The sequence below is a fragment of the Stegodyphus dumicola genome, chromosome 7, assembly GCF_044657685.1.
Source record: "Stegodyphus dumicola isolate Sdum_Otavi_A_Nest chromosome 7, ASM4465768v1".
Lineage (NCBI taxonomy): Eukaryota > Metazoa > Arthropoda > Arachnida > Araneae > Eresidae > Stegodyphus > Stegodyphus dumicola.
In genome coordinates, this window is record NC_140774.1 from 152,543,481 (window position 1) to 152,557,172 (window position 13,692).

At 30.9% G+C, this 13,692-nt stretch overlaps 1 protein-coding gene across 13 annotated transcripts in view; it reads left to right on the plus strand.

The window, feature by feature from the left end:
- LOC118186517 (uncharacterized) overlaps positions 1-13,692 on the plus strand; it is a 102,107-nt gene that overhangs the window by 65,359 nt on the left and 23,056 nt on the right. For all 13 annotated transcript variants that reach the window (XM_035356629.1, XM_035356627.2, XM_035356628.1 and 10 more), the window contains one exon: positions 5,380-5,706. In XM_035356629.1, the coding sequence (XP_035212520.1) occupies positions 5,380-5,706 (327 nt within the window). The remainder of the gene's footprint in view (positions 1-5,379; positions 5,707-13,692) is intronic.

Here is a 13,692-nt window from a genome sequence, read left to right on the forward strand (position 1 = left end):
CATAAAGTTTAGTTTATTCTCAAACTTATTAATAATTATGTTAATTACGTTATGTTTAATAATAATGCATCCTACTTACGGATCTAATTTATTTTTAGAATGGCATAAAAATGAAGTTCGGGTATAGATACTATTTTTAATTGAATTTATTCAGTTCTTATTTGCTCATAGGTCTTTAATTTTTTGCTTTAATGGTCCTTAAAAGTACTTAATTTCCGTGTGCAGAAATGTGTACGAATCCTGGCCCTTGTCATACGAAAAATTTACAGTTTCTTGTTTTCATCATCAGTTCCTGGATCTTCCCAAAAGAATCTGATGTCGTTCACTTTCATGTATTTCAATCTGGAGAAAGGCCATCTTAATATCTGCAACAAATGCAATCAGATTCATTCTAAATCTGATCAAAAGAAGAAATAGGTTAGGCATAAAATTATGTCCTGTGTATAAGCAATCGTTCAAAGATAATTGACCTTTTGCATGCGCCGAAGCATCAAACATAATGCGTAATTTGCTTGTAGTCATATCCGTACATATTACAGCTCGATGAGGTAGATAAAATGCATTTTGGTGTAAATTTACTTCATCAACTGGTACAGGTTCAATAATATTCTCCGAAAGATAATTGTTTAAAACAATGTTATATTCTCAAAATAAGGACGGCTCATTTTTAAAAGATGATTTTGATCTTAAAAACCTTTTCATTGCTATGTGTTCGTTATTTTCTAATAATGTCTTCATATTTGGTTTCCAGGGCAATTTCACTTTGTATTGTTTATTTTGATATGTAAGTCGATGATTGAGCGTCAACAAAGGAAACAGCGAGCTGGTTTCTTTAATATAGCTGTCTTTTCATTTGCATTAAATGTAGAGCACGATTCTTATTTATGACCTTTGCTACAAAATAAAAACATTACATTTTCGACTGATGCCAGGAATTCATGCGTGTGGGGGGAGGGGGAAAGAAAGAATCCCCCTCTTAGGTCTTGAAGAGTTATGTCTACCGGAAGTAGAATTTTTACTTTTTGTTTTCTCTTGCGAGGAAAATAAGTGCACTCGCTGATTCGATGATTTATAATTATTTATCGGAAAGGATCTCTTGTGGCATCTAATTTCTTTATTAATGAATTTGTCGCCTTGAATGCGATTAAATTCTAAAACTAATTCTGAAGAAATTAATTTCGTTAAAATTGGTGTCAATAGATTTGCATATGATTCACCTGTAATTCCTAAAGAAACTAAGCTTCTGATCTGCATTTCCACGTTATCATAAAAATTTTTTAAACTTATAACACCTTTAGGATTTTTAACCGGAGTTAAATTCAGCAAAATACTCAAATGAGTGTTAATCAAAATGTTTTTATTTCCAAACCTTTCTTTCAATAAATCAAGTGCTTTATCATAATTTTCATCACTTAAAGCAAATCCACTAATACATGCTGCCACGGTACCACTGAGTTAGGACTTCAAATAGTTAAATTTATCATTATCATTTATTTGCTTAATTTAGGATTATTATGAACAGAGCTTTCAAATAAATTGTAAAAATCTAACCAACCAGAATATTTACTAATATGTAATTTAGACAATTTTATATTATATTTTAAGTTTCATTATTAATCAACTGAATGTTTTTAAGTCAGTTTCTTTTCCAATTAATTGTTACAAAAATGCTTCGAACTGATCAACTGTTTCGTTTTCATTGTTGATAGCAACTTCTATTTTGTTAATTAATTTCGTCAACATCGAACGCACAGAAGTGCGTTTCCTCTTCAACTTTGATAGATTTTCAGCCATATTTAATTTCTATCCAGGTATAATTCAGTTTCAATAATTTAATAAAGATTCTCTTACCTGGTTTTCGGCCGAGATGCACCAAATATGCATCAGTAGTTTGAAAATTCAGTGGTAATCCAAGTTTCGAATATGTGTTGGTTCATAGTATTACATAAAATTTCAATTAAGGCAATCAATGAAATATAAATTGATTTAATTAAGTATAATAATATCACAATCTCGGAAATCTCGCATCATCACTGCGTCACATCTTCCATCAACTACCTGAACAAACTGAAGGTGCTTTCAGCACCCTCTAGCTTTATGCGGGTCTTACCATAAACCATTAATTGTATATGTCTCTAACAAATCATCATTTGAAGATACGCAATTTTCTTTTTCATTTGATTTTAAGCAAAGGCACTAATGTTCGTATGACCTGCACATGAAACAACATGGTCTATATCTTTTGTCATATAAATTTTCTTGGTTCTTATTTTGGAACTGATTTCTTTGTTGGTAATCTTTCTGGTATTTCAAATCATCCCATTTATCAGAATGCTTAAAATGAGGTGGATTCTGTATTATTCTCACAAGATTTTCGTAATAAGGTTTAAATGATCCTTTGTTATTTCTTTCAGTTTGATTGGTAGAAAATTTCGGTTTTATTGTTTTTCACACATCTTCAAAATCTTGAATTTTCTTAACCGTCTCAATAGGAGAAATGATGGTTGTCCATTCATCCAAAAAGTGCTCTTTAAAATCAAGAGAAGTACACTTTTTAATTTGATCAGCCAGCAAAAGATCTTTTAGCTGTTCAAAAGTTTTAATGTTTAATCCAATAAGCCATCCTTCTAAATAATTCTTTAATTCATAGTAAAAATCATATCAAGAACTTTCAGAACATATTTGTTGTTTATTGAATAGTTGTCAAAATTTTTCTGCACTCAGTTTAAATAGTTGTAACAGGTAAAGTGTTTACATATTCATACTTTTTCGCATCCTCTTCTGGTTCTCTAGCAATAAGGTGAACAACATCAGGAGGCAGCAATGAAATAAGTTGAGTCGCTTGGTTTTCAGCAGGTATATTCATAATTTTAGCTTGAAGCTCAAATAAAACCAGAAATATATTTATTTCATCTTCTTTAGGGTTAAAACGGGGCATGACATCGTGAAATCTGATTTTCAAAGGTTGTTCAGGTAACTGCATAGTTTCTACCGATTATGCTCTTGCAGTCATTCCTTACAATTCAAGTTTCTGCAGCTTAAAGGCTCTAATTCACTCTCTTTCTTCTTGCTCTTCTGTTTCACGTTTTCTTTCTTCTTCCTTTTCTCACTCTTTTCTTTCATGCTCTCTTTCTTCTCTTTCAAATTCTCTTTCTTCTGTTTTTTCTTGCTCTTCTCTAATTGCAGCCAGTAATTCTCGAGTAAATTTCTCATCATAACGGGGACTTACAGTAATCAATTTATGCAACTGAGCAATCTTAAATTCAGGTCTCCCAGCTAAACCTAACTCTTCTAACAGTACTCTTAAATCCTGTTTTCTACTCCTAGCTAATAATGACATGTTGAACAAATTATCCTTAATAGGCTTTCTTTTAAAACTGAATCTTAAAAATCGTACTTGTATTAACAAATAGTATATAGATCTTGGCAATATTTACTTGTCAACTCTTTTAGATAATACTTTCATACTAAAATGCTAAATATACTTATTCAGTTTTCTCATAAGTATTCATCAATAAAACAATTTACAACAATAATAATATGCAATAGTAATATGCAGCACAACTGTTATTATTAACCTGAAATATATATAATATTACAACACACTATAAATAACTCAAAAAAGATATAATGCACTTTTTTAATTAAAAAAAATATGAAATATATCTTGTCAAATACAAAACCCACTCTGACTAATTGGAGAGAATTATTTAAACATCTTTGCCAGTTTGGCAACAAAATAAAATGATACTACAGCGGGTTGACGTTTTAATTTGCTATTCACAAGCCTCGTTGGCGATAACTATATAAACACCTTTGCCAGTTTGGCAATACAATGTAATTATACCCACGTCAGTTTGACGATTTTACTATCTATCTTCATGCCTGGTTGGCAATTGTAAAAACAACTTTTGATGGTTTGGCAATACAATTTAATTCCTGATGTTGAGAACTAAGAAAAGACTGTTGGCAGTACAATAGAATCACTATGTCAATTTGACATTACTACTTATTTTCTACACGCCAGTTTGGCAACAAATTAAAAAACATAATTAACAGTTCTCTCTCTCTCTCTCTTTTTTTTTTTAATGTCGGGATGGCTTGCACATATCAATTATCAACATAAAAAATTCGATACAAATTATAGTAAAACCTAAATAATAATTTTGTTTTAAATACTTCTTTACCACTAATATCAATTATAAATTTAGGGATTAATATTTTTAGTGTCAGTTATATTAAACAAAAGCACACATCATTTAAACATAATTCTGAAAGGAAATACTAAAATTCAATAAATGCTTTTTTTATGGAAGCTAAAAGTTAATCTTATCTTTGGAGATCAGCAGTATCCTGTTCTGACAATTCTTTACTGGGACACAAGTGATATAAGTACAGAAGATTAACTTTGAATGATCCTCTTCAATAACTAACATTAAAATGGTGGTTTTCTGACATCTGTTCCTCCTTGAAATAAGCAAACTGGGCAAACTTGGTACTCCGATTCAGTAGGAGTTGAAGGAGATTTATCCGATTCAGTAGGAGTCGAAGGAGATTTAATTCTTTAATGAAAACACGCTTGTTCTCAGGATTTAAACAGCTTTCTAGGATTAGGAGACCAGCACCATCGAAATCAATAATTATACTCCTAATTTCCAGTATCTTGCTGGAAATTCCAGTTTAATAAGATAGTAACGTATTTTGCAGTTTTTATCGAAATAACAGATGAGCTTCTTAGTAAGACATAAGTTTTATTCTTAATTCACAAAGATATATAATTTAAATACAATTCTATCCATTACAGCTTCACACTTCAGTTTACTATTACCATTTCTTTCTCTATAAATTTTTCATACATCTACTACTGGTAAAACTTTCAGAATAATTTTTCAAGCATTTTCTCACGTTGTTCAGCAACAGTTACACGATACAAATATGGCATTACCACTCCAATATAAAGGACAATAAGTATAATTATTTGTTGAATAAGGAAAGATTACAATATATATATATATAATTTGAATAATAATAATATATATATATAAGCATTAAATTTCAAGGTCTTTCTTTTTTTTACTAATATATAAATAAATAAACAAACAAATGTACAAAAGTGCACAGTATAATCAAACAGTTAATTACAAATGATTATTCATATACTCTGCATACAAACTTAGATTATTAATACATAATTTTTGATAACTCTGTGCTCTTTAAATGTTGTGTGAAATAAAACAGAGAAAAGATAACAGAAAAAGTCCTTATTGCAGATCCATGCATCCTATATTCCACTGTTTGGCATGGTCTAACTATATGTAACTTATTAATGTTTGTTAGTATGTAATTTTGCATCTAATGAGTTTTAATCCTTCAATTTAGAATTTAAAGCATGGAAAACATTTGTGGAAAAATCCAGCAGCGACAGGTACGTTCGAGAATTTTCGGGTCTAAGAATAAAATCAGGGAGCAGAACGTACTATTATTGTCATAGATCTGGTATGCATAAATCAAAAGCAACTGGTAAAAAAATGATAAAAATTCAAGGAAGTAATAAAGTTGGTTCCACTTGCCCAGCTTCAATGGTTGTGACAGAATATGATGCACATCCAGGACAAGTATGGGTAACCTACTGGAAGACACATCTAGGCCATGATCATAAACGAAGTCGAGCTTTTCTGGCTGAAAATGAAAGAGAATTTATTGCTAGTATGTATATTTTCCCATTACATTTATGATTATTAATATGTTAAATATTAGCAGTGTACATTATCTATGCTCAACTGCTATAAATTTTGGCATAGTGATTTTCTGTATTTTCTTACTGCAAAAGTGGTAAAAACATTATTCTTTATTCTTTTTTCAAGAGAACTTTCAGTAACCATGCAACATGCAATCTACTGCTTTTAATTAGTCATTTAGTTGTTAGATTATGCTACTGAAACATTATTTTTAAATTCGAACATGCGATAAAATAGCAAGAAAAGAATTGACTAAAATATCAACCAATTTTAGTGCCATTTAAAAAGCTAAAAGCAATAGATTGCATGCTGTGGGATTACTTTCTTTTTAAAGAATGTGTAATAATTATCAGTATTATAAGGGAGGAACTGAATATATGTTTTAAGTAATATATAAGCATGTCAATATTATAAGTAAGGAAGTTGAAACGAGAAAGGAAACTTTTGGTTATTGCTACTATAAAATTTCATGTCACATTAACTTCCATAATTCTTTTGCTTTTTTCACATATTTTATCTTAAAAATAAAGATTAAATATTGTATTGTGTATGCCGTTTTTAAAGCGATGGAAAAAAGAAAAGCATAGTGTGATTTAAAGTGTATGAATAGATGTACCGAGAACTATTGGTAGTTATTATCTTGAATTATTTATTTTGTTTACTTATTTATTTATTTTTAATTTCTGTGTTTTATGTTACTGTATATCCCCTAAATTTTGGGTAAAAGCAGAATTTCTTATTAAACTACTAATTTAAATATACAGAATCTTGTTAATGAGAAAGATGCACAGTTTAAAAGTTTTTGAGAAAACTTTTTGCGTGGTCTTATGTACATATTCGTATTCTACTACAAGTACTGGCTGGAGATGGGCAGCAGGAGAAAAGATAATGACTTGCATTTTTGGCAAGAGATGACCACTCTCATGTAGCATAAAGACATAAAAAAAGCACTGTATATGGTACATAAAATTCAAACTGTCATACTAACATTGCAAAGAAATTCTGAAGCATTCTAAAAATATTCTAAGAATTTGTAAATATGCCACGTAATATAAGAACGAATTCATGTGCAATAAGATAATGGAATATATAAAAGATAATACCTAAATAAAGGATTACTTTCAAAATCTAAATATTTCAGAAGCTGCACAAATATAAAAAGTAAATATTAGAAGCCTGTACACACTTGAAATTTAATTACATAAAAAATAAAACAATCCCTAGAAATTAAAATTTCTGTGACTTATTTATATAGTTGCAGAAAACTTCTGCAGTTGTTAGACATTATATGTCAATCTCATAAGTTGATAATAATTTCATAATGATAATTCTTTGATTGAAGTTTTAAAGATTTAATAACATACCACATCCATAAAAGTCCTTACGAGATCATTATTTTCACAGTCATTGGCGTAGGCATTTACTTCTAGTTACGGAAATATTTTATGTCATGCAAATATTTAGTTTTGCATTTTTAAACTTAAAAAGTCAATCTTGTAAAAATAGCAAACTTTTTATATGATCCACTGGTATGTTTGGTCCACTTGCAGAAAATAAAACTTTGAAAGGACACAGTGCATGTAACTTGCAACAGTTCCAATAATTGGCATTTTATGATGAAAATTATTTTTCTTGGGAAAAGACAATAATGTTCCTGATAAATCAATCCATTGTCCACATAATGTGCGGCTGTGAAGAAGTGAAGTTGTCTTGAAAAGAAATGTGAAAGAAATAAACTATGAGCTGCAGTGAATTGCTTTAAGTAACTCTCACAGAACAGTCATAGTGAACTACTGAAATAGCATGTGATTTGGGCCATTAAATTTCAATAAATGGAGTATCCTCATTATGAACTGTGTCTTCAGCAAGTTTGTCAGCTTTGTCATTTCCTGTTGGCCAGAATGAGCTTTAAACCTATTAAGTTTGATATAAAGTTGTTGATTTGATTTGCTTAAGTAAATTATGTTTTTAAGGAGCAATGATAAATAATTTGGCTTTTGAATAGAATAAATAGTATATATTTTCAATGCAGCAGTTCTAAACTTCTTATCTTTCAGTTACCCCTTGGTAAAATTTTGATTAAAGAATGCCTATAACTTTCCAGTTCGAAACCAATGCCTCACACACCCCTCTAGTATTCCCACAATGTATCATTTTAGTGTGGTATTTTAATGATATAAATTTTAATAGATTTCTGTGATAGAGGTTAGAAAAATATAATTAGACAAAGACTGATTATTGTGATATTTATTCCAGTTAAATAAAGCAATAACCCATTTTTATTGTAGTGCAGTTACTTTGAATGTCATCTGTTGTAAAAAGGAAAGGAATGAGTTGATGAATTTATTGACTGGTGATGAGATGTAAGAATAAACTGAAAACATTTTAATATTTTTGAAATAGTACTGTGCCTCAGTAAAATGCTAAGCCTGTAATAGTGTAAATGACATTAATATATAACTTCATTCATATAAAATATAAGAAAAAATTAAGATTTCATTTGTGAGAAAAATGCAGTATTAATATAACTAACTACCTCAATCTAATGATTTTTTACAGATGAAAAGGTAAATGTTTACTTAAATTTGTTGAATTTCGCAACTGTTTTTTTAAAACATTTTGAAATTATTTATATTTATTGCAAGTTGGGACACATTATCAACATATTAAAAAATACTTTAAAAATTTTAATTGAAAATTTCAATTATTAAATAATATTTATAAGCTAGATTAAAGAAAGATTTTTAAGTGATGTAGTGAAAAAATAAAACTTTTTTTTTTTTTTTTTTTTTTTTTGTAAAAGCTTTCTGCAATTTTTGCAGTTGTTCTTCTTCCCATGTACAAACTGATTTGTCCTCACTTAAAAAAACAGATAACTGTTGTGCAAACTTTGCATTGCACAACAGTTATCTACCTAACTTATCTCATCATTATTCTCTGTATCGATTTCGTTGCAAAATCCCGCATTCCTCCAGAAATTTTGATGCAGTTTTTTCCATTGCTGACAAATTCCACAAGTGATACTTTAAAATCAAGTTAAAGGCAAGAAATATCATAATTTGTCTATAAAAGTCCTTGGATATTGGAATTCAACAAAAAGAATGCTTACGAAAATGGTTATGTTGTTTGACTGAAGGATTGTTATAAGCACTGTTACCAGAGTTTAGAACATTCTGAAAATCTGGTAACTTTTAAAGTGGTTGTGATGATACATAAGTACCAAAATAGCTAATTGGCATTTCGCTTAAACTCAAAATGAGTATTACAGCATTATGTTGTATATCTAAAAATTAATAAAAAAATATTAAACAGCATCTTTAAAAGGTTGTCTTGAACTAACTTAATTATTTATGTGACCTTTGAGTGTACCTTACTGAGCTCGATGTTTTGAAATCAGTATCAGATTTTAAGAAGTAAAATCTTAAATCAGAAGCTGCAATGTTGAAGAAGAGAATGTTCTTTTACAAGTTCATCGTTTGTAAACGGCAATAAACATTTTAATAACATTAGTCACTTATTTCTTCTTGTTTCTAAAATTAGTGTGTTAGGTTTTTAAATGACATAATGGATGATATCATTCATCCACTTCATGAAACCTCCTCATATACTATATGAATTGGATTGGACTTGTCTTCGTCTTCTACAAACAAAAATCTACAATTTAAATATTCATAACTTTCTTTTCTTTTGAGGAAGACCATTATTTCGTATTTTCTTTTTACTGATTGGCCTATCTCTTAACCAATAATAGCTTTTTTTCCGTCATATGATTGGATGACTCACTCATTCCTTAAAAATGTTTAATGCATGTACAAAATCAGAACTGTTATCTATGTTAGTTTCAGTTGTGTGCAAAATGTTTTTTAATCTAAACCAGGGTTTTTTAAACTGTGGTAAAACCCCCTGGGGGTCATGGGACCTGCAGCAGGGGGTAGCCAAAAATTTTAGCAGTTTTGATATTTCTTTAACTTATTATAATAATTTTACAATAACCAGATATTTTTACACAATGTATCTGAAAATAGATAAAGGTAAAACAATACAGACAAAGAAAAAAATTAAAATGTTTCGACGCATTCTTTTTATAATATAAACATTCATTTTCCTTGCTTTACACGTGACGTTGTCATTTCGTCTGTTACTTATTTAAAATTTTCACATTGTTCTATGTCTTAAAATTAGAAATTAAAGTTAATGACCTAAAACTGCAATAGTATATTACAGTACAAGCAAAAAAAATTGACAGTTTCAGTCACGCATGTGTCGGATTTGCGTAACATTTATGGGCTGCCACAAAATTTTTGTAAATATTATGGAATTCTGGGGGTTGCAAAAAAATAGTGGTAAAAAGGGGTCACAACTGAAAAAAGTTTTAAGAAACTGATCTAAACAATACTTTAGCAACCGTAAAAGAGAAAAAGTTTAAACAAAACTCCGCACTCATACTTGTTTAAATGTCACAATTTTAGAGAAAGAAAGCAGTATTGAAATTAGAGATGGTTGCCAATTGTTTATTCGCATATTTTCCCACTTTGTGCAAATTTATCATATGAAAATAATGAGAATAATTTATTTTCTGTTGAATGCGTTTACAGTTAGAGCACAATAAATGAAAAATATTCAGGGACAAACTATCAGTAATAATATTATTTATTTGAAAGGAACTTTTATTGTAAAAAGAATACTAACGTTACAGTATCTGAGAAGTAGGAACATTACAGTATACAGAGAAGTAGAAATGAATAAATCTAATAAGATTTCTTCTTTTCTTCCCTGTATCTTGAATCTTAGCTTTCTTTACTGTTGTTCACTGCATCTAGCTAGGCCTCAAATCTTTTTGTATGCTGGAACTGTTGTGTGTGTCATCTACTTCAACTTGCACATTGTCAGCATTGCCAACATGTCTGCCACCACTCTGTCTGTCTTCTGAACCCTCTAGGACATTAAATATTCCCTATTTGTTGAAGCTTTATACTATTATTACTCCATCAGTAAGAGCCCATGTACTAAAAATCCATGAGCAAATCAATCGGCAAGACAAAAACAATCAAAACTTGTATGAATCCATTGTAAAATTTAGGGGAGCTCACTTTCTGAACACCTCAAGGAAGGGCAAAATTACACTAACATTAAAAAAATTTCTAGAATATTGCACTAAAAAGTTAGAAAATATGCGAGTAAGTAAGGTGTAAAATACAGATTGGGAGAGAGGGAAAAAGAATAACATGGGAAATGTAAAATTCAAACAGTATGATTGTCTCGTTCAACCGGCAACAGTCAATGCAAAGTCTAGCCTTACAATCTTTCTTTCTTGCGAGTCTGATTGGAGTTGCCCAAGAATTTGCAGAACGCTAAAAAATATTGCTTTCTTGTATGTCCGTTAGAAATTTTCCTAACTCTTCCTGTTTAGCAATCGGTAGACGTTTTGGATGTTACTTGATTACTGGGTTATCTCCTGTATTAGTTCTGTGCTATGTCAAACTGGTGTGACCTATGTGAAAAGATGAGTGGGAGAAAACATCTTAAAATTCTTGAATGACCCATTCGGCAGCACTTCTGTCTTGATTGCTTAGTTGTGCATTCTGCAATAACTTCGATATTATCATCTCCAAAGACTGGGAGATTAGTGGACTTATTGGGTTGTTTAATATAAGTCACTGGAGTACATGCTGCTACCACTTCGCTTTCCTAATAATTTTTGTTTTATCACTGACATTGGCAACTCTCACCGGGATAACAGTCCTTGATAAGACTATGAGTGCCAGTGCTACTAGTACTCCTTATGGGGTGTTGTTACATATACCGTGTGATGGTGGTAATATTTGCTACATATGCCGTGTGATGGTAGGTTCAAGGAATATTATTGTTTAAAATAGAGCATAATTAAAAGACAAAAAACATACATATCGAGTTTCAAGCTTAAAACTTTTTTTCAGTTCCACCACGCATTTACTTAATGGTGTTGCCAGATCCAAAGAACAAAAATGTGCACCGTGAAGCAAATTACGGTCTTTATAGGCAATTAAAATATATTTTTGGATAAATTCTTTTACATACTGACCCTAGCTGAACAGTATTTCAGAACAATCAGTATTACCAGTGACATATGAACATGTTCAAGAATTATTTTCAAGAATCATTATGCATTTCAAGACAAATCCAAGTATTTGTAATTAGGAAAAAGGCATATAAACAATGTGGTGTTGGTTTATGCCACCAGATTCCACACTTGTGGAATCTGTATGAAGGAATTGTTGCTTGAGTCCAAGCAACAATTTCTTTCACACAGAAGACCATACAAAATGAGAGAGAATGAGTCTTTTTGTCTATCTGATACTCGGATGAGAAAGTCTATGAAGAGAAACAAATACTGCCTTTCGCAGTTGATTAGGAACAAAAGGATGGATCATGTCACCACTAACGTTACAGTATTTATTTAAACCAGTGAAAAGCTCCATCTTTTGTAGCTTTAATGAGCTACTTTCTGTAGACAGTAACGATTCATTTCGGAATCGTTTTGTTGAGACTCGGCAATCTTTGCCAAACTTGTTATATCCAGCTACTGATAGCAGTAATCCATGACAATGCACGTGCCATGATATTTTCTGATCCTGGAATGTATTGTATGTCCGTACTGAATACATATAATTTACCGTATTTGACAGCATATAAGACACACTTTTTTTCCTAAATTTGGTGTCAAAAAAGATACCTGCATCTTATACGTGAAGGTAATTGCATTCAATAATTGTGTATTTGGCTTTTACGAAACGTGAGAACTAAAAGAAACCACGCTATTGAAACTTTTTTTCCTTGTGTGTTGCCGTCTAAATAAGGGTGCGTCTTATATGCCGTCAAATACGGTATATGTGAATATATTTTATATTCATATAATTTATATGACTTATTTGCTTTTGCCTGGGGGATGCAGAATCTGAATTTTTCCTAAATAAAAATATTAGAGGGCGATGATCTGTGTATATTGTAAAATGTTGTCCCTCAAGATTGCATTGAAAATGCTTTTCAGCAGAATAGATTGCATGTAATTCTCTATCATATATGCTGTACTTAGTTTCAGCTGGAGTTAAATTTCAGGGAAGAAAAGCTAGTGGTTGAAGATTTTTATCGTGTAACAAATGCAAAACAGGTCCAATAGCCACATCTGAGGCGGCAACCATTAATGACAACCACTGACTGGGGGGAAGGCATGGTAACCAAGTGTCACTGCATTTTCTAGATAAGTTTTACATTTTTCAAAAGCCCTAGTTGTTTTGGCTGTTCAGTAGCGTTTTTCTTAGAATCTTTCGAAAGAGAATGTAGCAGTGCCTGGGAAGCCGTGGCCTTAGGCAAAAAGCATTGATAAAATTTCAGCATTGTAGATATCTCTTTAGTTCAGAGATTGTTACAGGTTTAGGGAAGTTAGGAATTACTGCAATTCTTTTCAGGAAGGGGCTGAATACCAGAAGGGGTAATTAAACAATCAAGAAATGATACCAATGACTTTCCAAGAACATATTTTGCAGGATTCAGTTTTAAGCCATATTTCTTCAGTCTATCAAAAATCAAATGAAGGTGGTTTTCATGTTCGTTTTCATCCGCTGAAGCCACATGTAAATCATCAAAGTAGTAATCAATATACAGAACTAAACTAGCTAGTACTTGATGAATAAATCTTTGGAATTTATGACCTGCATTTTGTAAACCAAATGGCATTTTAAGAAACTTGAATAATCCAAATGGGGTGGTCACAGCTGTTTTAGCACATTCTCAGGATTAACAGGAATTTGATGGTATGCTCTGGCCAAATAGAGCATTGAGAAAGTGTCTTTTCCCAAAAAATATCCGTGTACAATCTTTAATATGTGGAATAGGATACTGGCCAGGAACAGTCACAGCATTCAGGAGGCAATAATCAGCGCAGGGGCACCATTCACCATTAGCATGTGAAGAGGGA